This window comes from Acipenser ruthenus, chromosome 1, assembly GCF_902713425.1.
Source record: "Acipenser ruthenus chromosome 1, fAciRut3.2 maternal haplotype, whole genome shotgun sequence".
Lineage (NCBI taxonomy): Eukaryota > Metazoa > Chordata > Actinopteri > Acipenseriformes > Acipenseridae > Acipenser > Acipenser ruthenus.
Window position 1 is genome coordinate 70,199,714 of NC_081189.1, and position 27,374 is coordinate 70,227,087.

A 27,374-nucleotide genomic window follows, 5' to 3' on the forward strand; every position below is an offset into this window, starting at 1 on the left:
GTTAAAAAAAATGTGTTCAAGAAAAATATTTGTTTTTGTAAAACAAAAAAAACTGTAAGCGCTACAATTTGGAAAGTATTCGTGTTTCAAATGGCATTAAGTTCAAAGGGGAGGAGTGTAGTAACTGTAATTTATCTTGCATGATGATCTGTACTTTTGGCGGTCTCCACTGCTAGCGTTTGTAATAAGTACTTGTATCAGCAGAGGCCTGATGAGACTGGCTGCTTCGTTGCTGTACAGAGCGCTGTACAAATCTTTATCAAGTGTTGCTTATTTTACTTGAATTACTGTAACTGCTCTAACAGGTGTTATGCCAAATAATGTCTCTGCCAAATAAAATCTTCTGGCAGTATTTGGCACCTTAGGTGCTAAATACTGTCCCTGTCAAATAGTTTCTCCTAGCCGTATTTGTCACTCCAGCACAATTTTAATAATAAATTAATAATGTGCAATATATTGTATACTCATATTGATTGGACATGTAATTTGTTTTACATTCTTTGCTTTGTAAGATTGGAGAACATTGTCAGCAGAATAGAGCAGAATAGTGTGTTCTATACTTACCTTCCAAAGTGAACTTGTCTGCATATCTCCTTAAACTTCTTTGAAGGATCCTACAATAATCTTTTGGGCATTTCCCCTCTGATAAATACATGTGCACATCTTCCAGAGAAACCGGTTCTTGTGTTGACCTTGCCATCATTACATTTCTATGCAAAACTGTAGAGTATGGCATGCTGGGTTGTGTTTCTATTTGTAAGCATGACCTGCTCTCGTGAGACTCAGCAGAGGTCAAAGGACTCTGGACTCAGGAAGGTGGCGAGGACAGTTTTAGGGTAGATTTCAAGATGGTGAGTTCCAGGAGTTTGTAGGCTGTGTAAGTTCAATAAACATTTTTGATATTGAAACATGTAGTCTACATTATTGCAAGCGATTCCAAGGCACCGTACAAAATTTACAGTCAGACTTTCTCACCGGCAAAAATAAATGTCTGCATTCAGCAAAATTGAGGAGCATAATGCAAAGCAGGAGGACTAGATTCAGTTCACAGAAAGACTATCCCAGTATTTCATTGCTAATGATATTATGGAGGGAGAGAAACAACGTGTTATTTTACTTAGTGTGTGTGGGGCTAAAACATATAGCCTGTTGAGAAGTTTGGTGGCTCCTTTTAAACCCAGTAAAAATATGTTTTCCAAGTTATACTGCAAGATAATGGAACAACTGATACACTCAGTAGATGGATGGTTCGATATAGGCAGGGATGACTAGATATAATATACCCCAACGAATGTGGATTGTAAACGCATACTTTGACCAACCCCGCGTTTACTCCAATAGCGCTAGGACCCAAAGGAATCCTTGTCGCTCGCTCTCTTTCTCTCTCCAGCAGCACTGCGTTAGTTTGGGAGATTGCAGCTTGTCCTGCTGTAAAGAGCCGGGAGGTCGTTAGATAGAGGATGTGGGAGAATAGGCAAGCGTTATTTACAGCAGACATACGTCTGTGTTAGATAATACCGTATATACATATTTGGTCAATTTCTAGATCTTCTACTTAATCCAATAGTACGTTACTGTTTTCAGTTGTTTTGTCAATGTTTTTGCGTTTGATTTCTAAATGAAAAATTGCCGCTGCTGCTACACAGTACTGTTGCTGGGATTGCAGATTGGTTTGCTCTCATCTGCGGGAAAACAACAGCATTATCAATCTCCACAACGTCCTCATCATCAAATCCTGTTCTGTTCTTCGAATTATGTTTTTTGAAAAAATTGGGCCAGTTTGTTCCGGATTTTGAATGGTTCTGCTTGTACTGCATTATCGTTGTTTTCTTTCCTTTCCCATCTCTCTAGTTATACGGGTTTCGGAATGGTACTGTATATAAATTAATTTGTGTTTAATGAATTTGAAGACCAGGCTGTGACCCGGTGCTAGTTATTGGCGTTCCTTTTTTGTAGTTTTTTTTGCAACAATACGTGTTTTGAAGTATCTGGGTGGATCACATTTTTAACAGACCGGGACAAACCATCAAAGTGCTGTGTAGTGAAGAGGTCACAATTCAAAGCAGGATTTTTATAAGAGATAAGTACACAAAGGTCCCATGAATGATAATTAAAGACAGTTACTGTAAAACGGATTGACGAGGCATTGTTTTGTACAGCCTCTGTTACAATAGAGTATATACCGAATTTATTGGTAAATACTATACAGTAAATTTTATTATTATTTTTTTTACAACAAAAATGTCCCATTTCCGGAGTATCGAACTGGAACACTTTGAGGAGCGGGACAAGGCACACAGGTCGTCCAGGGCCGCCGGTACAGGGTCCGGGTCGGGGTCCAGAGGGAACGGGCTGATTCCAAGTCCAGCTCACAGTGCCCACTGCAGCTTTTACCGTACCCGTACTCTCCAAGCGCTAAGCTCAGAGAAGAAAGCCAAAAAAGTTCGATTTTACAAAAACGGAGATAAGTATTTCAAAGGACTAGTTTACGCTGTGTCCTCTGACCGCTTCAGGTCCTTCGATGCCCTGCTCATGGAGCTTACCAGGGCCCTTTCTGACAATGTTAACCTTCCGCAAGGAGTCCGGACCATATACACCATTGATGGAACCAAGAAGATCTCAAGTATGGAAGAGTTGGTAGAAGGTAAGAATATGCTCTTGTCGTGCTTAATAATTGCAGTCACAGTTATTTTTTTTTAACTCACCTCCAAAATAAGTCATCTCAGAGTGGAACATTTTGACCTCTCTAACTTTTGACCCCTTTACCTGATAAGTCTTGAGCTTGTTTGCCCTGAAAGAACCAAGTTTGGTGTGAATTGGAGACCGTAGTGTTTAAAATCCAACTTTTTTGTGGTGATTTGTCATGGAATTACCCATTGACCCTTTCTGAAATGTTAGTGGCAATTTTTCAGTGTCAGTAAAACATTTGTAACTGTTTAAAACAAGTGAATTGCAGGAAAGAATATAACTACTGTAGTTTCTTGTTTGTAAATACCAGTTCTGACTGCATTACGTTTTCAGATTGATTTGAAGATTTTAGGATATGATTTCTATTCATTGCTGTCAATTTGTTGTTGAGGTTCTGGGGGTTCTCATTGTATACATAATGGCTTTTGGGAATAGTCTTCTGCTGTTAAGCAGCTTATAACCATGAACCTTCTGGAACTTCTTTGTCTAATAAAATCAGAGTGCTGAGATGCTTTAGGATTGTTACAGTAAATCTAAACTAAAAATAAAGACATGCTTGAAGTCGTATTAACTCTTTTGTGACGTCACTGTTGCTGTATTTGTAAAGCATTAACAGAAAGGCTTTATGAATACTGCCCATTGTTATTTCAGGATTGCTGACCTGTTCAGTGTTATACACAGCAGTACTCGACTCCCTGGCCCACACAACACAAAAGCAGATGCTGGCCTCCTTCTGGCCATACTCTTCTTTTAATATATCTTGCCTCCTTGTGTCCAAAAGGCATATTTTTGCCTGGTGTGCCTCAGGTGATAATGGGATAAAGAATGAATTCAAGGGCATTGCTGGTAATTGGGCAAAGGAGGCAGAGAGACAAAAAGCTTTTAAAATGAATGACAAAGAAGTACATCAGCAACAAATTACAATGTTTCAATGTAACCAGAAGTTTTCTACAGTAAAATACAAATACATTTGTAATTCTTTTTGTTATGGTTTCATCTTACCATCTTTCTGACCTGAATTCAGTTTCCTTTGAGAGATTAATGTTTTGAGGTCAGATACATTTATAGCAAGGTCCCAGAGCAAATTAGATCTTTTTAGATTACATTTTGCTTTTTGTTGTGCAAATATATTATTAGGGCCTATATGCTGTAATATTATCCTTACTACAGCATTTTATCAACCCACAAATGCTGTTTACAATCATGTTCAGGGTAGATACTTGCTAGTCCTGATGTAAACTTACTAGTCCTTATGTGAAGTGCCTAAGTTGGAATCAACAACAACAGTTGGGGTCCCTAAAAATATTAGGCTTACATTTTATTTTCCTAAAAAATAAACACTTGTTATAAATTTAGATTTTTGTATTTAATTATAACAAAGGCACCTTAGCAAACGCTCCTACAGATTGAACAATCACCTGTTTGCATCTCGTTACTGAGCGACTACTGTACTGTGTGCTGAGAAACTGACACTGACAGCACCAGACGGGACGACAGAAGAAAAGAATTCTCCCAGAGTGTCACCTTGCCGACCACGAAGCTCCGCCTGAAATTGACAACGATGACACAAATAAAATGTTTATTTTATTGTTCATTACATGTGTTGCTATTTACAAAAATGCTGGCTGGTTTGTGGAGTTGGGGGTTACAGCCTGTGATTGACTAAATAACTATGAATTACCACCTACAGTAATTAATGTACTCACGTACACACGGTCTTGACTAAAGTCCCAATTTAAAGATGGCACGTTTCACTGTAGCCCTCAGGATGAAATTGTTAGCTAGGTGGCTAATTATTTTTTTTTTTAAATTAGCAGTGGGAGAAAACCGCTTCAGCAAGTACAGTAGAATCTGCTAGATCTGACGGACACTGAATAGGTTTGATTCTAATGAGAGCATAACAAATAGAAAAGAAAAAAACGAGGGAAATGCAGATCTTTTCAAGAAAGCTGGGGGACTTTGTATTAATGGATTTTATATTTTTAAACGCTGCAATAAGCATCCACACTGTAATTTGACAGAACAGGTGATTTATTTGCACTATGCAGGACCTTATTTTTCCCTAATTGGTGCTTGAGCCCCGGAGCACCCATGGAGTCGCCGCCTATGCACCTGTTATCAGTGATTAAAGCCTGGTTTCCAAACAAATTATCTCTCACTTTAAGGTGCACACTACAATTATTGCCCTTTAGTAAATACGGTATGAGTAAGGGTCATTCCACGCCAACTCAACCAGAAAGGGACATTTTGTTGCCCGTCCGTCTCAGATCTTCCTAGAAAAATTCACCTAGGGGTTTTCTGACACGCTGAGTTCAGAAATGATAGCCATTTTGTCCCCTTTGACCTGTGACCTTGGTCAACCTAAAGTGAGAAAGAGACGTTGACCAGAAAAATCACCCTGGGTGCAATTTAGATGCTACCATCATGTGTAGCACCTCATTCTACTCGCAATGAAAAGGGCTTTTCAGAAATAAATACTAGGAGAACCCTACTCACTTCTGGCAAATTGCAAGACGAGGGGTAACCGACAAGTTTTATTCGAACTTCAGCCTAACCCTTTAACCTGTAGGGTATGTGGGTCCTAAAATGTAAGTATTGCTGTAAGAAATAGGTGTCTTTGTGGGTGGTTTATATTGGAGTTTGAGGTTGGCCATGGACACTATTGCTATTATGACTGGATTTTAGCTGCTAAACGCAGCTGTGTTACGTTCATTTCTTATACTTGGTTCTTAGCCAGATACATGCTGTAAAGTAACAGTTTTAGCTTATTTGGATTTAACATCACTCACTGCAGGAGACAAGGAAATTTGCTGTCAGTGTGCTGTGTTGCAGAAGTTTAAGCCTTTTCTACAGCTCATATCTCATAAACCATTTGAGATGCAGACTTTAAAGTAAACTCCTTGTTTAGAATATAGCTATCACTTGTACCCAATATTGTGGGCTTTTTGGCTCCTGGATGATAAAGATAGCACTTTGGAATATTAGATACACAGCTGTAACCTATTATTCTCTCCTGCAGGTTGATATTGAGTATGAATAAAGTAAAAAATTAACCCTTTTTTATGGCTCTTATTTTACATACATTTGGAGACCATTTGAAGGACTGTACTTACTTGAACCAGTATGGCTGCCATGTTGAGGACATGGTAAGATTTTCATGATGGAGTCCCCGTGCTTTGAGATATTGCCTTCACATCTGATAAACAGCTGTATTCTAAGTTACTAACTGAGAAGATGAAGAAAGGCTTAACAGCACTATTATAGGAATGGTCCTTGTTGATTTGCCTAATTGATTCTGCAGCCACGTTGTCCCTTATTTATGAGTCACAGCAGTATCTCCCAAAAACATGTTACATTTGTTCTTGCTGTCGTAATGATATCTATTGCCTCAATTTGATGCTTTCTTCAAAAGGCTGCTTGATGCTGATGAAGTTTAATTAGAGGATTGAAGAAAAAATGGTGGTCTACAAGAGGAGCATTTGCGCATTCATTCAATGGGTGCCATTAAGCACAATGTTTAATTACTCAAGGGTTGTTCCAAATTCTGGAATAGTACAGTATATGTACAGGGGATGGACAAACACCTGCTATAACAATGTTAGTAGGATGTTATGTCACAATGGACAGCATTGCTGTACTATTGTAGCTGTGGGGGGATACATGACAATACTTCAATGATCAGGGTCTATAACTCCTCTTGGAAGGTTGTGGGTGGAAATACAGTACACTTATGATGTTCTCTGGTGGTTGAGTAACATTATGAGATTATTGGGATGCTTCAGTAATGGAGCTAAAAATGTGTGCCACATGCTCTTCAAACCGTTATAGTTCTGTGTGCTGTGTTGACAGGAGCATTGCCGTCTTGAAACCATCCATCTCCAGTAGGGTATTGATTTATCACGTATGACAATATCCTCAATTGAAGGCATACAGTGCAGTATCCCTTTGAAATTAAAATTATGCCTATTAAATTAATTATTCCTCATTAGGACAGTGTTTTTTTTTTTTTTTGTAATATTCCAAACTAAAACTAAAACTAAAACTGAAATAAGTAGGAATGACCATTTTGAAAGCCACATTCTCTGTATTTGAACTCCCACAGACTTTACAACACCCCATAGACTACATGTGCTGGCCTCTGGTTCAGGATTTCAATTACACCATATACAGTACTGGCCTTAAACGCTATCCAACATCTGCAGCAGCTGTAATGAATCACTGGGAGTCTAGATTCCTCTTCCCCTGCAAACAATTAAGATTTTTTTTTTCTTGAATACTGTGAACCAATCATACCAATACAGCAACCTTCATTCAGTTACATCGATTGGTTATCCCTGAATTTCCTCTGAATTCTTTGCGACAGCCAGTGGGCCTACTTGATCACGTTTACATGCAGATAGTATTACATTATTACTGCTGGGTATTCGGAAAGGGAACTGGTGTCATTGAAACAGGCGCTGTTGAATCATTATTGCTCTATTAATGTACTTTATTCTCAGATGCTGCAGGAACACAAGAAAACCCATATGGATTACTTTGTGTTCCTTTCAGCTGAATCCGCAGCAGACCCTTACACAGTACTGTAAATCTGCAAAAATGCCATTCAATGGAATTCACTCAAACTGAAGCTAATTATCTCCTTTTCTTTTATTCAGCCACACTTGCTGGACTGCATCAAATAACATTGGCAGCTGCACATGTATATCTGTTTGAAATTCTAGTGGATTTAACCTTCAGCGTAGAGAGAGTTGAAACACGATCCTCATTCCCATGTACATTTACAGCTAACTAGGTTTTCAGATTATTGTTTCCCGGCAGCATTATTCATAACACCTGCATGTTGAGCAATATAGACTAAATGTTGTGATTGGATTAGTTAAGTGTATATGACTGTATATGGGGTGTTCATATATTCACAATTGCTGGGATTCAGAAGGTGACTTCAGTTGGCAGGAATACAATGCGATTTGACAGGCAAGGTTAGCATTTAATGTGATGGTTTTTGTGGAGGAGGAAAAGGCTCCAGGCTGGTTCATGAATGGTTGGCTACTGTGTTGTCCCTTTGCAATGTTGCCTAGTGCCCACACATTGCTATAAAGTAATCTTCATTTTCTGTATTTGCCATGTTCAGAAAAGTTGACAGTAGTCTCTGTTGTACTTCAGTAATCAGTGCTTTTTTGAATAGAAAATAAAAGCCCATTCATTTAACTGCTGTCATCAGAACACCTTGCATTTGCACGAACCTCATGGCAGATGTTTATATATAATATATAAACGTGTGTGTGTGTGTATATATGTGTGTATTTTTATGGCATATTTTCTAAAGAACAAGTCAGAGGAAGGCATATTTCTTGGGAAATGTCATCTTGGACTATAAAGCTCCCTGAAAGGTTCTCGTGATTTCCTCTGACAATAATGGCCTCCTTTGTTATTTTTCCTGCTTGGCACACCAGTATTTAGAGGAAGTAGAGAGTTTACAATTTTTTTTCTAAAACAATAAAACAAAGTCTGTTTTTGTTATGAATTTTTCATTCAAGAAAAATGTCTATCATCGTGTACATTGTAAACGGTACAATATGTACTGTGACACGATACTTCAGTTTTTCAGCCTCCAGCTTGGAATGCTGGTCTGAAAGGATGTTGATAGTACTGTATAAACTGATTATTCGTTTATTCAGATCAAGCTTTACACAGGTGTGGGCCATTGGTGTTGATTAACATTCCAAGTGAAACAACTGAAGAACCAGCTGCTTGGATTTGTGTGGATTGCTGCTCTCCACAGAGTCCAAGAAAAGCAACAATCATCACAAATCCAAACAGCTGTTTCTTCAGTTGTTTCTCATTTCAGAAAGGAAATGAGAAAAGAAATGACATTTATTGATTTGCAGGAGAGAAACATGCCCATACGGAAATGAAGGAGCTCGTTAGACGCCCCTATGCCGGCAGAATATGTGATACCAAAAAAAAAAAAAATGAATTAAACTAACTAACTAATGCCAGCAGGCAGGACAAGTGGTTTCAGGCCACCTTCCCCCAAAAAGGACAAGGCCACCTCAGTCTCCATCACCTCACAGAATAATACCGCTTGGCACTCGGGTAAGGGAAAAAACCCTACTTGAAACACGGTTATGAGGAAACCTTAGGGAATCCATGGCCAATGTTAGCCTTTACTCTAGGCTCCCAAAAGAAGAAATACATTTATTAAAAAATAAATAAATAGAAAAATTCTTAAAGCAAAATGCAATTTCCCAAATAACGCTTTTTGTGCAGTTAAATGTCATTGTCATTTTTTCAAATGTATAGTTTGTATGCTCCTGATGTCCATCTCCCCATAGCTTTGATTAGATGTGGAGGAATACTCCGTGAAGCAGCAGAAGTAGCAGTGCCGAATCTAAAGGAATGTCCAGAGTAATTGTCGGGTGAAAGTCCAGCACGGAGAAGAGACAGACGTAGGGATTTGATCCTTTTCTGGCCGAACTACCTCAAGCTCCTTCACCGTGCAGCTCTGGGTTCTTTTAATGTTCTTTTTTTTAATATATATATATATATATATATATATATATATATATATATATATATATATATATATATATATAATGTAGGGCTTCTGTTTTTATTAATTACATTTTTTGGTGCTTATTTTTAGCTGTTTGAGTTTTATGTAACTCTGCTTTTTTTCGGGGCTTTCGTATACTGTGTGAAATTATTTTCAAAATGCTTGGGCTTTTTTTTGTTCTGTCACAATATAGTAACTCAACAGTACTTTCACTCTTAAGTTGTACCTTCTTTCCTTTGCTGTCTTCCACAACAAAATCCTTATGGTCATGGGCGTTCTTCTGGGGTTTGTCTAGGCATTTACATTTATGTTTCGCCACAATTTGCAATTCTGTTTTATTCTATCAAAGTGTATTCTAGCTTAATTCCATGAACAAGCCATCTAATTCTAATCTCTTTTTAAATCTTGCAAGCGGAGTCTGCAATAGAAATGTAGGAATTTGCTGCCACTCAGTAGTTGGTGTGGGTTTAAAATATTCAGACAAAGTCTGGATAGAGGGACATTGCCCAACTGCACTGCAGTCAACGTGAATTGAGTAACCATTTTTTTTTGTATCCGGGTGGGGGGGGGGGGGGGGGGAGGGTTATCGTTTTTGATTGGTTAAAACGAAAATCAGAACCCCTAAGTATATGATACATTATTATATTGATTGAGTACTGAACAAGCAATGAGGTGAATGAAAAACTGTCCTACAGTACATTCAGTTCTCGTCAAGGGACCAGCAAAAACGTGTCATCAGTAATTATTATAAGAAGAATAAAGTATTATACATTTTGTATTGTGCATTTTATTGAACACATTGCTGTAGGTGAACTTTTAAAAGTACACTCTACATTGCAAATGAACTGCACTTGAAATCTGCATGTCCTATTCTGATCACGGGCATTTTTAACTACAAAAGTAAGCCAGCGTCAGGGTATTGAACAAATCAGAAATGCTGACGACTTGCATCCACATTTTGCTGTTCATAGGCCTGTATTATACCGTGCTTATTTAGGCACTCTATGATTTGACTGGGGAAAGATAACATAGGGTTATTGGAGGTAACAACAACAACAAAAAAAAAAGGTAACCTTTTCACTTCCTTTTTAGCTTAATTATTGAGCTTATTGCTTCATCTGAATTGTTTTCTTTATGTTAAGTTTTCAGAGCATTTTGTTAATGTACGTCTGTTTTTGTTTTTCGCTGTTTTAATGCAACTGTTCATTTTAACCATTTTTTTTAACACAACAGTACTCACACACGTTTGGTCTCCATCATAACTGTTGCATGAAACCGGAGTGTAATAAGCCAGCACCTCTGCATTTGTATGTCAGCTGACAAGTGTTCAGTTGATATCGCATCATGCCTTTCTTCTTAAAGGTGTACAGCCTCTATATATGAACCCCCAATATCTCTCACAAGCACCTGGGTACATATTATTACGATATCACAACAAAAGGAATATGCTTTTTATTTATTTTTATTTTTTTGGTGCTTACTTATAGCTGTTATGTACTATATATCACCTTACAGTACAATAATACGACAAAAAATGGACTGAATAATAATACCTGAAAATAATCTTAATATTTTTTTAATAAAGTAGCCGGCGCAAATATAGTATTAGGCAGTATTTTGACCCCCTGCATTTCTTTGTCACTATTTTGCTTTGAAAATAATTGGTTATTTTTTTAGCAGTCATTTTTTATGTTTTAGCCCCTCGAAGTGCTAAACACAGAAAACCCGCCCCTTCAACTCTCTGATTAGTTTAATGTTGTGTCAAGATGTAACACAGCTGTCGTGGTTCGAAGATTTATTTTTTTTTTCACCCAGCGCGCGCAAGTGATCTAGTCTGCTAGAAGCGCAATCAATCCTTATTGTTAAAGGCACAGTAGCATCTGCAAGACGGGCGGATCAGGTTTTTCCAGCCGGGCGGCGACAGCCACTTTGCCGGGAGAACCCTGGGTGCTAAAGGACTACATTCCCCAGAATGCCACAGGGTTACTTGGAGCCAGTGTTAAATCACCTGGCTGCATGTTAATTGGAAGCTCCCGAGGCTGATGAAGCCCTGAATAAAAGCAGGGGAAACCCTGTAGTCAGGGCTGTGTTCAGGCTGTCTGTGTGAGGCCTGTAAAAGAGACCTGTGTGGTCAACAGGAAGGTACTGTGTGAACCTTTGTGTGCGTGTTGTTGTATTACTTGTACTGTGTGTAACAAGTGTTTTTAACTGGTAAATGGCTTCGCCGTCCAGTGTGTTAGTCAAGTATTTGAAAAGTTTAGACAGTGCTCCAAAGTGGAGTTAGGTTTTTGTTTGTTTATTTGTGTTCATAAAAGTGTGCAACCTCGCTGAACTTGAGCCTTGGCCAAAGGCTTTGTTACACATGTCTTTCTGAAAAATGCCTTGAAGGGGCAACCCATCCCCACTTTGGCTTCTGTTTGAGCCTGGAAGGGATTGCATACTGTACATTTTTCACATAGCTGAGAATCAACACAGCTAGGTCTTGCAATGGAAATGGATATTCGAAATGTAATGTACCGTACAGAAGACTATTTATTCTTTGAGTTTGCAGAACCAGACAAACGGAAACAAAATAGCCTGGAGGTCGCTGGTTGGGGTGCAAGCTATTCCACTGCCGACTGTGGACGGGAGTTCCCAGGGGGGGCGCACAATTGGCCGAGCACCTCCCGGGTGGAGAGGGTCTAGGTCGACCAGGGTGTCCTTGGCTCACCGCGCACCAGCGACCCCTGTAGACTGGCCGGGCACTTTCGGGCCTGCCTGTTAGTTGCCCAGAGCTGCGTGGTCCTCCAACACTGTAGCTCTGAGGTGGCTGCATGGTGGGTCTGCAGTGTGATAAGAAGCGGACGGCTGACGGTACACATTTCAGATGATGAGTGTGTCCGTCTTCATAAGTCAGCGCGAGGGTGGCAGCGGTGAGCCGGGTTAAAATAAAAATAATTGGACATTTCAAACTGGGGAGAAAATAAAAAAAAAATTGTCGATTTCTAAATTTAAAAAATAAAATAAAATAAATGCATCCCTTTCCTCTGGTATAGGTTGCAGTGGTAAAATCCTTGCTCAAAAAAACAAAAATAAAACAACCTGGACCCTAAAGCCTTTATTAACTATAGGCCACTCTCCAATCTGCCATTTTTTAGCAAGGTTCTAGAGAGAGTTGTTGCCAACCAATTACACACATTTCTAGTTTGTAATACTATATTTGAGAAACTTCAGTCTGGATTCCGTGCTGCACATAGCACCGAGACGGCCCTTGTTAGGGTAGTAAATAATCTTTTGATAAGCTCTCATTCTGGCTTTCCTTCAATTTTAATTCTCCTAGATCTTAGTTGCTTTCTTTGCTGTCATCAAGTGTAGGATGTCACAGAACATCTTAAAGGGTACATAAGGACGTTTTTATTTTATTGTGTTACATGTTCCCAGCATCCTCCTGCTCAATGGTAAATCCATCTCAGTTACATATGTGAACAGGAGGATGATGGGAAATGTAATTCTGAGAGGTCCATGTGGGTACATGTGAAGCCATCTTGAGGCAGGGAATGCAATTTAAAAGTTTAAAAAAGTGGTCAAAATGTAAAAAAAATAAAAATATACACATCTTACTTAAACAGTTGTAGCAACACATGGGAACATGTAACACAATAAAATAAAAAGGTCCTTATGTACCCTTTAATGTAGAATTCATGCTTGTGGGCTCACAGCACCAACTTAAAAAAATGTTGATTTACTTAAGTTCGACCTTAGCAGTCTCTTGTCAGAACTAAAACTGGAAATGAGAAATTTGGGGGTCATTTTTTATCCTGATATCATTTGCGACTCTGTACCTGATGCTGAGAGGCTAATGCATGCCTTTGTTTCATCAAAAATTAACTATTGTAATGCACTTTTCTTTGGGGTTCCAAAATGTTTGGTATCTTGCTTATAGCTCGTCCAAAATGCCGCCTCAAGAACACTAACTAAACTCTCTGCCTTATTCTGTCAGAGAAGCTAGGACTCTTGCTGCCTTTTAAATCAAATGCATTTTTACAAACTAGCCTTCTTGTCATAGTTTTTTTATTATACAATATAACTGCTTTTTTGTTGTCCTTTCTAATTTCAAATTGTATTAAGGTTCCTACTATGTTGTTTTTATTCTTTTTATATGAACTGGCTTTCTTTCTGTAACCAAATTTTGTATTTTAACTGTTTTATTACAATGGATTGATTTTTAACTTTGTGTAAAGCACCTTGGGGTCCATGTATCGTACATTGCTATATAAATGTGAATAAATAAATCAAATGTGTCACACATGTACATCTTTACATGTACATACAGTGGATTTAGGTCATAGTGATTTATTTTTTCATGATAGTCAACATACTGTAGCTAAGGTGCCCAATGATGATGGACAGAAGCTGGCAAAGGCTGTCTGAAGTTCCAATGATTACACCAATTAACACAAAGTCAAGTGGTCTGTCAATTCCCACTAAAATACTGCAGGATCTTCATAATTAATAAGTTAAGCACTGTAGGCACTTGGATTCATTTTTGTCAGTAATTTGGATAGGATTTGTTTGCAATCTTAATCACTCTTGGAAATTACAATACCATTTAATTTTTCTCTCTCCTTGTAGGGGAAAGCTACATTTGCGCCTCCAACGAGCCGTACCGCAAAGTAGACTACGTGAAGAACGTGAATCCCAACTGGTCTGTAAACATCAAGGGCAGTGGGGCGCGCTCCCTCTCCTCGCTGGGCTTGCTGAAGAGTGAGATGAGGGAGAGCAAAGACTTCATCAAACCCAAGCTGGTGACAGTGATTCGGGGTGGGGTCAAGCCGCGGAAAGCCGTGAGGATTCTCCTGAACAAAAAAACGGCCCACTCCTTTGATCAAGTCCTGACAGACATCACTGATGCCATCAAGCTAGACTCTGGGGTGGTGAAGAGACTGTTCACTCTAGATGGGAAGCAGGTAAGGGTGCAAAGTTGAAGCCTATTTTCAAGTCAGAGTTCGTGGTTCACGGTTAGCAGCAATCGTAGTACTAGTAAGTGTTGGCCAATTATGGCTTTAAAATAATCAGCTAGTCTTCCAACATTTTTTTCATAGCTACGTTTTCTTCCTTTGAACATTGGGTACATTTCTATTATAAACAGGTTGGTGAACATTATCTAACAAAATTGGTATCGTGTTCTAATAATCAAAAGCAGCGTTTGCTGTTCCTACTAAACAAATTCTGAAAGCATTATTGCCAAGAATGTGTAGCCCTGTATTTAGCTGATTTCTGTCCTTGAATTCCTGCTTTTAACTGTTCCTCGCTAGCTGTTAAACGTCTGTTTCTTTCCGGTATTTGTTGGACCTGAGTTTCTTCCATTTGTGTGTTAACTTCAAGGTTTTCCACATCTTGTTGAAAAGAATATTTAAATTAGTGTTGAAGTGTGTTTAAAATAATTTCATAACAGCTGTTCTAACAGTCACATTTTGAAGGTCGCTACTGCTTGGTTATGACAACGTAACATAAAACCTCACTGGCTGGATGAATACTGCAGAGCAGATTTATACTGTAATAAAACTAAACACATATGATAGGAGGTGGCTTTCTTTAATTAGGCTTTCAAACTGACAAATGTAAAAAGAAAACCAGAATAATGCATCTGCAATAAGAATCCTTTTTTTCCCAAGTTTCTTAAGATCTGCTTGTAGGTGTGCACTGTACACCAGCTTGCCTAACCCTAAACATAATGGGACATTCCTATTGGTTAGGTGTTTAAAAAGTAAATGGGCCTTTGTTTCCTCATCTTCCTTTCTCACATAAAATGGTGACAATGTTGAAACTGTATTGTAAAGAATATATATATAATTTTTTTAAAAGGTAATGCTTTTCAAGGGCGCTTAAACCCGAGCCGAGCCACCATTTTCACATAGAAAGCTGCAGAGGCGACTCGGTTTAGTAGCCTTCTCTCGGATGGCTCGGGTTTGGTGTACTGAACCAGCACGCATTAGGGGTTATGTGTATGTTTGCTGAAACCATGAGGGTTATCCAACGATACAAAAAAGTGCATAGTTACCAAGGGAGTAGAATTCAGGGAAGACAAATACGATCTGATTAAGACCACACCATAAAACCTAATACTGCATTACAAAACAGGAGGTTCCCGCAACTCACTTGCGTCAATGCTTTGCTACTGTAGGGACACAAAATGTAAAAATCTGAAATGTTAAATATTGTGTAAGAAACAGTGACCCCAGTACCAGCTTTATCAACACTGTTGTAAACTGCAGTTACAAACCTTAGCTGGGACAGAAAAGGAAGCCTGGTTGTATTACAATGCAAAAAACAAAACCCCCCAAAAAACTGCAATTATATTTGGATGCAAAAGCAATTATTTACTGTAGAAGCATATTATTTGTGAAAAGGAAATCCATTGTTTTACCAAAATAACATATGAATCCCGTAATTCACAGAAATTAGGATGACTGCTTATGGTTATCACTAATATATGGGGTAAAATGAATGACATTATTATAATGGGTAGTTACTGCAACATTAAAGTACATTTTTGATATTACATGGGTAATAGAGGGAGTCTGATATACGATATTCGATCTCTCGATATTCAAGAAAAAACCTACTTGCAATTGTAGATGTGTGCAGGTTGTCACATCGGCTCCTTTTAAGACCTGTAGCCCAGTTACTGGCTGGAGTATCTCCTGGGACACCAGAGCGGTTGATGTTAAATGATGAGGTCACCAGCGATTTTAGCAGGGGAGTTCCAGAGGAAACATTATGGGCTCTTAACGGCTGTCCGGCTACTGCAGTCTCCCAGATGACTTGCAGAAAAGCCTCCATGAATTCTAATTTGTTTTTGACAGATCTCTGTGACCTTTTTGTATGGTCTACATTATACAATTTTTTATATCACTTTATGGTGAAAAATATTCTTGGAATGTTTGTTAAGGAAGCTGTTGCATATAATTGAGGATGTTGCAGTCATGCTCTTAACTTTCTAGGTTCTTTACAGCAGGACAATCGGGCTGTGCTCCCCACAATCACCCCCCTACTGTCCTGCCCTACTTCCTTATATACCCAGAAACCCCGCCCTATCCATTAGTGCTCAGGTTCCTGGGTGATGTAGTTTTTCTAATGGCGCCGCCATTTCTTAAAGGCGACGCCACTCTTTCTTACAATATATATATATATATATATATATATATATATATATAATATATATATATATATATATATATATATATATATATAATATATATATATATATATATATATATATATATATATATATATATATATATATATATATATATATATATATATATATACACATACAGTTGTATGCAAACGTTTGGGCACCCCTGGAAAAAATGTATGTTACAATGAATCTTTTAGTGAACAGTGAATCTTTCCAGCTCAGAAAGACTCTTAGGTCTCCTTGCATGCACTGCATGTTTGAGATCTTCCCACAGATTTTCAAGAATATTAAAGTCTGGGGACTGTGACGGCCATTCCAAAACCTTTCTCCTTCTTTCTTGTAAATATTTCATGGTTGATTTTGAGGTATGTTTTGGATCATTGTCTTGCTGAAATAGCCAACCTCTTTTCAGCTTCAGTGTCCTGACTGACTTTAGGACATTAGCTTCTAGGATTTGTTGATATTTAGCTGAATCCATTCTTCCTTCCACCCGCACAATATTTCCGGTTCCACTGGCTTCCACACAACCCCAAAGCATAATAGAGCCACCCCCATGCTTAACAGTTGGCAAGGTATTAATTTCTTGAAATGCTTCACCCTTTTTTCTCCAAACGTACCTTCTTTGGTTGTGGCCAAACAGTTCAATTTTTGTTTCATCAGTCCAAAGCACATTGTTCCAAAAAGCTTCAGGCTTGTCAAGGGTTTCTTTTGCATACTTTAGACGCTGACTTTTGTGATGAGGTCGTAGAAAAGACTTCCTTCTGACAACTCTCCCATGCGGATCCTTGTTGTGTAAGGTACGCTGTACTGTGGACCTGTGAACAACTACTCCAGTGTCAGCTAAACTGAAGGTCCTTTGCAGTGACCTGTGGGTTCTGTTGTGCAGATCTGACCAGTTTTCGGGCAAGTCTGTGATATTTTTCTTGGTCTTCCAGATCTTGCCTTGACCTTAACCGTTCCATTTAACTTCCATTTCTTGACAATGTTTCGGACAGTTGAAATTGCTAGCTGGAAGTGTTGAGAGAGTTTTTTTTATAGCCTTATCCTGTTTTGGGAAAGTCAATTATCTTCATTTTCAAGTCCTCAGACATCTGCTTAGAGGAGCCCATGGTTGTTGAAACCAGGCAGAACAACCATCACAGTCTGACAGATTAGAAGGTATGAAGTTACTTCAGAGTAATAGTTCAACACTGGAATTGACTTCACCTGACTAATTGAAGCCCTAACGAGTGAATCAACCTTTCTGGGCCTCAGTAATCATCTTTTTAAGAAGTAATTAAGAATGGTCCAAAAGGGTGCCCAAACTTTTGCACGCGCCATGTTCACTTTTGTTTATTATTTTGAATCTGTAATAAATGCAAATAAATAGTAATCCTGTATTAAAATTTGCAGAAAGGCGTCATGTTTAACTTTGTACCATGTAGAGGTCAGGTCAACTTCTGTTCACCGAAAGATTCATTGTAACATACATTTTTTCCAGGGGTGCCCAAACTTTTGCATACAACGGTATGTGTGTGTGATATATATATATATATTGTAAAGTAGCGGGTTATGAGAAACAGCAGGGAGGGGGTTAAAACCTCCCTGCTAGAGAAAGGCACTGTTTTGATTTGTGTTGCTTTATTGTTTTGGTTAAATTGTTTAATTGTTTTATTGTTAATTGTCATCCGCACCTGGGCGTTATTGGAAATTAAGCCCAGGTGCGGGGGTTTAAATAGAGAGCAGGCAGTCTGCTCAGGGCTGCTGAATGGAAGGAGGCAGAAAGGAGTGCTCTGCTTCCTAGCAGTCCCGAGAGAAAGATACGGTGCAAACCTGTATGGTTAAGTGTGTGGAACAGGGAAACGGTTTAGCCGTCCTGTGATAGTTAGGTTCCTGCGTGTGTAGTTAGTGCTCAGAAAGAGCTAGGTGTTTATTTTGTGTATTTTGTTTTACGTCTGTGTTTATTAAAAAAATAGCGCGTCAGCGCTTTAAAAACTCCATTTCTCGTGTCTGGGTCGTAGTCTTAAAGGGGCAACGAACCCGAGTGAGGGTGAGTCGTTTACAATATATATATATATATATATATATATATATATATATATACATACACTACCGGTCAAAAGTTTTAGAACACCTCCATTTTTCCAGTTTTTATTGAAATTTACGCAGTTTAATGTCTCAATGTACTCTGAAATTAAAGCATAGAACAAATAAACAATTGGAGATAAAAAAGAAATCATGGAATCGTTTTGTTTAACAAAATTTAATCTAAATTTTTGACTCATCAAAGTAGCCACCTTTTGCAGATATAACAGCTGAACATACTCGTGGCATTCTTTCTACAATGGAAATCAAATATTGTTCGGAAAGTTCTTCCCAACACTGTTGCAGAAGTTCCCACAAATGTGTTGCACTTGTAGGTTGCTTTGCTTTCACCCTTCTGTCCAGTTCATCCCAAACCAGCTCGATGGGGTTTAAGTCTGGAGACTGTGCTGGCCATTCCATGATTTGAAGCATACCGTCTTGTTCTTTTCTTTTAAGGTAGTTCTGACATAGCCTGGAGGTATGTTTTGGGTCATTATCTTGCTGTAGGATGAACCCATGACCAACTAGGCGTATACCAGAGGGTATTGCATGGCGCTGCAAAATGCTGTGGTAGCAGTTTTGATTCAGGGTGCCACTCACTCTGTGCAAGTCGCTGACTCTGGATCCAGCAAAAGAGCCCCAGACCATCACGCTTCCTCCTCCATGTTTGACGGTTGGTGTCACACACCGAGGAACCATCCCTTCGACGGCGTACAAAAACCCTGCGTGATGAACCGAAGATTTCAAATTTTGATTCATCGGTCCATAAGACCTTCTTCCAGTCTTCAGTAGTCCACTGGCAGTGCTTCATGGCCCAGGCAAGCCTCTTTTTCTTATTTTGCCATCTTAGTAATGACTTTCTTACTGCCACTCGACCTGTCAAACCTGCAGCTCGAAGTCTTCTCTTCACAGTTGAAACTGAGACTTGCTTACTTCGACCAGTGTTAAGCTGTGCTTGAAGCTGTTGTCCTGTGAGCCGCCTATCACGCAAGCTGTTGACTCTCAGAAACTTGTCTTCTGATTCTGTTGTGGCTTTGGGTCTGCCAGACCTCTTCCTGTCAGAGTTTCCTCCAGTTTCCAAGTGCCTTTTGATGGTGTAGGAAACTGTACTCACTGACACCTTGGCTTTCTTTGCAATTTCTCTAAAGGAAAGACCTACACTTTTAAGGGCTATAATGGTCTGTCTGTCTTCCTTTGTTAATTGCCTTTTTCTCGCCATTATGAGAGCAATATACTACTTCCTGCAGTACAATACTGTCCAAATAATGCTTAAGAGGGTGTAGTAACAGTCTGTTCCAACACTGCTTTTATACAGACAGAGGGTTTGTAAGTAATCAACAAAAGTTGGGACACCTGTAGGAATTGTTAGCATCAACTTTCAAGGCTTAATTTACTTCCATTGCTGCAGAACAGCTGTAAGTTGTTAACCCATTACTTGTTCCCTGAAAAAGGCCTTTTTGTATAACTCTGAAATGGACATTATTTTTCAGTTTTTGGTAACCTAAACTTTTTTTTTTAACCTCTGGCAGTTTACCGCTTACCTTTGTACCATTTCAGGTTATTCACTGGACTTGAACTGCTTAAATTTCAATAAAAACTGGAAAAATGGGGGTGTTCTAAAACTTTTGACCGGTAGTGTATGTGTGTATATATATATATATATATGTGTGTGTATATATATATATATATATGTGTGTGTGTATATATATACATATATATATATATATATATATATATATATATATATATATATATATATATGTATATATATATATGTGTGTGTATATATATATATATATGTGTGTGTGTGTGTGTGTGTGTGTGTGTGTGTGTGTATATATATATATATATATATATATAAATAAAACTTAAATTTAAATGACACCACATGCAGTACGTGTTACAATATTTGTATAATTAGCCGTTGATTTGTATGTTGCTTATATCAATCAGTTGAAAAGATATCCCAGAAGATGCAGTCATCTCAGGAGAAATGTGGTTTTATATTACACCTCTGCACAGTGTGACCCTATTTACTCTTTGGTTGTAAGTGGACTTCAAACAAAGAAGTAAGACGCAAGATAAGAAATGCTTGGGAAGGGTAATCTTATCTGTTTATTCAGCTGAACTTGGAAATGTATACCCACAATTGAGAAGACTAGAGGGGACAGCCGTTTTTAAACCTGTGACTTCTTCAGTGAGTGTTGGCCTGTACAGTACTGTGGATCTTCAAATACTGCAACACCTGCTTTAAATAAGGCAGGACCTACTAGTTATAAATGAATAAACTGTTTATCATAAATGAACTATCCCTAAACTGACAAGTGACCTGTAATTAGACATGGTATGTATGTTATTCTTCTTTATTCCACATTGTTTTTTGTGTTTTCAACATGAGGAAACCCTTTTTATATTTTCTAACCTAAAAAAAAAATGTGATACCTGAACACCATTGCCTATTTGAAGAGCATTTAGCATTTTAACAATGCATGCTATAGTAAAAGTTCCATACTGTAAGTAGAGCTCTAGATTGCTATAGCAAAGCTGTAGAAATACTGCACTACAGTATACTTTGCGGTTAATGGTAGTATGGTCTATTAATTGTATCCCCCTTTCTTATAGTTTCATGACAAAAATGAATATACTCAAACCAGTGATGAGTAATGTGTTTGTCATCATGATACAAGAGTTTTAAACGGTGGTAATTGTGTAAGGAAACAGACGGTACAATAGTACCTACACATCATCCCCAGTATTGCAAAATAACTAATTCTTTGCAGCAGCTGTAAAAAAAAAAATCTAAAAAAAGAAAGCCTTATCTTTTTAAATATTTAAATTGTGGCTTTAGCTGGCAAAAGACGAGTGACATGGTAACAGTACAAATGACATACAATTGCATCCTGCCATCTGCTATTCCACAAGCAAATCACTGGTCTTAAAGTCTGAGTCTTGGCAATTGGCAGCCTCCTGCTGGGTGACCATTACCGGATAATTAGGGTTATAAAACCCTCGGATTTACTCTGCAGCTGTCAGATGCCGGAATGGGATCTGGTTTCTTGAAGATAAGGCACTTTCTATCTAGCTGAAGTTTGACAGGTAGATTGAAAAATGATTTATTCCTGAACAATTACTTGTAAGCACTGCGTAATGAAGGATTTGTATCTTAATGGACTCTTTCTTTATAAACCTATATCATATAGTGTAACTCTACTAAAGGGAGCTGGGCGTGTTCAGATCAGGCAGAGCAATGAATATGGCTATTGAGACAAATTAATTAGGCTGTGGAATTAATATATTTAATTATTTATCCAATTGCCTAATCAAATTACTATTTGGCTGTAGTCCATCTTTAATGATACTTAAGTGTTTATGATAGATGTAATATTAGCAGTAAACAACACATTTCTTGTTCAGATATCCAAAATAAACACCTTCACAGTAAATGAGGAAAATGTTTGTTTAATTTTTTTGTGGAAACATTATCAAGTAACTCAAGGTCATTCACTCCACTGAAAATGGAAGAGAGTTTTAATATTTCATTGAGCAGTGCCACTGTATAAATGTGTTTTACAGGCATGGCACGTCTTATCACAATGAAATGCATACTGACAGCAAATGTAGTAACTTCAATATCATAACTGTAGTGGGTAAAACATTCATACAGTAGCTGTCACTGTGTCTTTGTTTCCCAAAGGTTTTTTTTTTTTTCACTTCATTTGCTGACAACACAGTATCCTCTGCAGTCGCTGTGTCCTGGTTTTCTGCTGCATTTGCTTGTTGAGCACTTTGAAATGCTTCCATGCAATATAAAGCTCATACTGTGCAGTATATACATATAATTATTACGTTATTATCGGAATGTGAAAAAAAAAACTATAAAACCACATGCCATTCTGCAGTTATCGCAGCAGATTTCTTTGCAACAATGTAATTGCTCTGCGGAGCTCTCTTACTTTATATAACATACCAAGCAGAATGAAACACAAACAACTAGGAGGCTGTGTGGTCCAGTGGTTAAAGAAAAGGGCTAGTAACCAGGAGGTCCCCGGTTCAAATCCCACCTCAGCCACTGACTCATTGTGTGACCCTGAGCAAGTCACTTAATCTCCTTGTGCTCCGTCTTTCGGGTGAGACGTAATTGTAAGTGACTCTGCAGCTGATGCATAGTTCACACACCCTAGTCTCTGTAAGTCACCTTGGATAAAGGCATCTGCTAAATAAACAAACTCAGCTAGAATAGCGTCCAGCGGGCGAGGACGACTCTCACAAGGCTTCAGATACAGACCTAATTGCCGAGTCCTACATTGAACATTAAGCTACATATCACTCCCTACCCAGTTATTCTAAGAAATGCTATTACTGTGGAGTCCAATTAAGTGAGAATAGGAGCTAATCAAATTTGAAAACCACCAACAACATCATAATAATTTTAAGAGCCCAGAGGAGGATGTTCTTCCTGTGGAAACATGAGACTAACTTTATTGAAGTGTGGAATATACAGTTGTACTCAAAAGTTTACATACCCCAATGGAAATGTATTTTCTAGAAAGTTCTCAAACAAAGAATTGTCTAATTCAGAAGTATTCATACCCTTTGATTCTATGATAGTATTGTCTACAAGGTGCTAGAAATTTCAATATGATAATGCAGAACCTAATTCTAGAAAAGTCTAGAAAATGTCGGATTGTAGGGGTAACATTCTTAAAGAGTAGCCTATAAAAGGATAAACATTACACAGCCTTCATGTTTTAAACTGATTATATGCATGAGTTTCTATGTGCTATCCTTTTTGTAATGTAACCCAGTCTAGGGAAGCAAAAATTCACTACCGATTGATTTGAGATGCAGCAAAGCAAAGAGTAATTGGGACAGCAAGAAATTCCAATTCCCAACACACAACGATTCATGCAACTGCAACGACTACAACTTGTGTAGATGGACTGTAGTGCACACATATACATTGATGGCTGATGATATGTCATGAATGGACATGGTTTGTAATGTTTTGTGACATACAGGCTAGAAAACGTGTGATCGGATCTGTTTAAACCTCCCTATCAATCTATAATACAATAGTTTGTCACATTATTGTACCTGGACATGAAGTCAAAAGCTATGTATGTTGGGAAGATTTTTATATCATTCTTTTTGTATACAATGTGTAAATATTTACCATAGCTTTAAAAAGTTCCTCTTCCTCCTCTTAATTGGGGTCCCAAAAATATAGCGTTACATGTGTTGCTGCAGCTGTTTAACTAACATACCACATTTTTCTTTTCATTGTTAACATCCTGACAACTTTTTGCACGTATAACTTTAAAGTCTGTTACAATGCTGTTTTCAAAATAGCCACTCTAGTTTCTAGTAAGGATAAGAAAACATACAGTATAATTGGAATGCATTTAAGGTGAGTAATAAACTGATTTAGCAGTTGGTTCAAACAATTTAACAGCAAATGCTGGTGTTTTTCTGTATAATTCTATTCTGTATAAAGAAAATAAGATTTGCAACAAAAGATATGAAAGGTTGTTAAAGCCAAGAGCAGCACTTCTTCACTTCTGTTTTTGTTTTTGTTCCTGCTCTATGAAACTATAGTATTCAAGGTTGAAGAAAGTGAAAATGAAATGTATATACAGTACAGTATTTCTATCTGGAAACTACTCATATTTTCATCTTGCTTTCATTGTCACTTCCTTCCCTCCCCCATCTTGCAGCTTGTGCTCTCCTATTTGTGGTTGCAATGGCTTATGAGACTCCCTGTCTTCCTTTATTCTTGTCTTGAGCCAAAGACTTTTAGTGGCCCCGGGATGCTAGAAAGTTTAAAGTTTGCTAACTGTACTATAAAATCTTAACTTTGTTCACTATTTTTACAGCTGTAAATTGGTATCACTTGTCAATGTATTTGACGATGTTTTGACCATGTTTCTCTCAAAATCACTTGGCTTTACACTGTATGTTGTTGCAATTTATAATGAGAACTCTTTCCTAGTTCCTCATAAACAAGCAAACAAGAAACAAACATTGTGGTTCTTCAAAAGCAATGTTTCATTCATGATATTTGTTATCTCATCACATGCATGCATAGATTTCAACTGCATGTCATGTCTCGCCTCTCTTTGTAGGTAACCTTAATAAGCATTAATCTTATGTAATACTTGCGTGAAGTTTCCCTTGTATAGTTAGCAAAACGATCTTTATTGACTTAAAAAAAAATAAACGGCTGTCTCCTTTTTTAAAATGTCAATGTTTACCAATTTACTGGCAATTTAAATCGAAATTAGACAGACCTTGTGATAGTCTGTTGTAATATATCACTTTGTTTGGTCCTCACAGGCAGAAAATGACCACCACAGCACTTTAAAATCGTTACCTAAGTTTGTATTGAGTACAGGATCTTTTTTCTGATTTTACCAATACATCTCAGAAATCTCTTCCCAAGCTATCACCACCAAGTTTTAAATGGCAGTCATTCACTTACAGCAGGTCATCTGATCCTGGCCTTTTTACTAACCATTGGCGAGATGTGTCACTCTTTGCTTATGCTCCACTTTTTGTCAAACTCCATACCTGAAAAAATTAGAAATGCTAAAACTGTTGCTTTCTAAAACTGAAAAAAAAATATATGCAATTGTCTATTCTGTGGAGGTCAAAGATTGTCTAATAAAAGCTTTATTTCTGTGCAAGCTGTAGTAACACTGTACCAAGTGTAGCATCTTGGGTTGCAACATGCTCTGTAAGTGCTGCTATTGGCTGCAACATAAACAAAGTGATCCTCTATTCCCAAGACAATATGCTCAACCAAATCTCAGAACAGTCGTTCCACCTCCATGCATCCTTGAGTTCAGACTTAAGCCAATGAGACAACTTTCAGACAAACTCTTCAAGGCAACCTTGCAAGGACAGCAACTACATTACATCAATTTTGAATTGAGCAAGTTGGTTAAAATTGCTTCAAAATGTCACATTCATCTAGTTACTTCAACAGTTGCCAGAAAATGTTGCCTGCTGTTTCATGGCCCTTACTGCAGAATTTTCATTACTGCTTCGAACATGTACGTTCCAGTCATTTGAATTGACATGCTAATGGTCAAAAGCTATAAAGACTGTGCACTTAATGAAGCATCCAAAGCAAATAAAACCAGACTGGCGAGTGACAATATGTGGTAACAGCATGACATTGGGAAAGACATGAAATACTGTGCAAGCCTAAGGTTAAAATATTCTGCAATATAATACATTCTGCATTATAAAGTGATTTGGTTCACCTCATTGACTGAAAAGGCCATAAAATCCAATCTGGTATCCTGCGAAGAGGATCAACATAATAAAGATGAGAGATTATTGGGATTTGTCATGTAGCAAAATGACACATATTGAGTTTATTTTACTTTGCTATGTGCAGCAGTGTGATGAAAATCATACCTGAAGTAAAAATTGGTACTGCTTTATCACATTTTACACTGGTGTTGATCTGAGGGTGGTAATTACTCATCTATTTTGTTTTTTAACCACGGTTTTATGAAAGTTATTTTCACAGCTGTGTTAGAGGTCACCGATCCATTGAGTGAGTACTGTAAGGGATAGTGTAAGCCTGCACATTTATATGACAGTGTGTTAACATTCAGTATCACAAAAATTCTGATTAACCCATCATGATAACCAAGTGCTAGAGGTAGTGAAGCTACCTAGTGCTCTGTTAAGATTGCTGAAATTGAATGCCAACCTCAAAGACTACTGATTTGTTTTGTAGCAGCTGTTACAAAAGGTCTGAGTTTTGTAAGACAGTTGAAATGGAGCTACATGTATACTGTAGTGTATAAAGAAACATGTTCTCATGAACTCATTGTTGAATCAGGTTTATGCTCTTTTAAGAAGCCATATACACATTTTCAGATACAGTAAATCCGACAAGGTGTTAGAAGTTATAAGCCTCACGGAAGCATCCAAACATGCAAAAAGCAGAATGTTCATGCAGCTTATGCACAGAGTAACACAATTCAGTGTCTGTCCTATTGCTCCAATGAAGTTCAGATTTAAAAAAGTACACTACAAAAACTACAAAAATACAGCCAATTCTCATTAAACTGAACTCAAATTAGACACATTTTTTGGAGTCTCTTTTATTGTAAATTACTTCTTTTGAATACAAATTCACTTAACAGGAATTTCCTGTTAGTGCAAATTATTTTGGAGCCCCCTCCGGGTAGATTATTATTTTTTTTTTATAAAACAAATCGCCCTAGTTTGAACAGCCCAGTGCAAAGGATATTGAGAAATGAACTAACTTTCACCTGATTAGCTGCTCTGTTCTGTATGTTAGTGCTGTTTTGGGAATACTGATCCTATGATACATTTCGAGTCGCTTAGTGCTCCCGCATCAGTGCCATTTCCATGAAGCAGTGCAAATGCATTAACTATCCTTGCCGACAAAAGTGGAGGTGTTGAAAGCGGTGGAGGATGCTGCACCACCGTATACAAGAAAAAGAAAGATGTAGTTGCTGCAGATTTCAACATTACCTACAGTATATGGTAACAGTATCCTGGGAGACAGTCAGCATGGTTTTAGGAAAGGGAGATCATGTCTAACTACTGCTTGATTTTTTTGAGGATGCAACATCGACAATGGATAATTGCAAAGCATACGACATGGTTTATTTAGATTTCCAGAAAGCTTTTGACAAAGTCCTGCATAAAAGATTAATTCTCAAACTGAACGCAGTAGGGATTCAAGGAAATGCATGCACATGGATTAGGGAGTGGTTAACATGTAGAAAACAGAAAGTACTGATTAGAGGAGAAACCTCAAAAAGAGGTAACCAGTGGTGTACCACAGGGATCAGTATTAGGTCCTCTGCTATTCCTAATCTACATTAATGACTTAGATTC

At 37.9% G+C, this 27,374-nt stretch overlaps 1 protein-coding gene across 3 annotated transcripts in view; it reads left to right on the plus strand.

Moving 5' to 3' along the window:
* Window positions 1-1,330: 1,330 nt before the first annotated feature.
* LOC117421197 (serine/threonine-protein kinase DCLK2-like) overlaps window positions 1,331-27,374 on the plus strand; it is an 89,528-nt gene continuing 63,484 nt past the window's right edge. For 2 of the 3 annotated variants that reach the window (XM_034035287.3, XM_034035288.3), the window contains exons 1-2: window positions 1,332-2,644; window positions 13,856-14,190. In XM_034035287.3, coding sequence (XP_033891178.3) covers window positions 2,242-2,644; window positions 13,856-14,190 — 738 coding nt within the window. In that variant the 5' untranslated portion in view covers window positions 1,332-2,241. Of the gene's footprint in view, window positions 2,645-13,855; window positions 14,191-27,374 lie in introns of all 3 variants that reach the window. The other variant, XR_004547464.3, reaches the window with a different exon arrangement.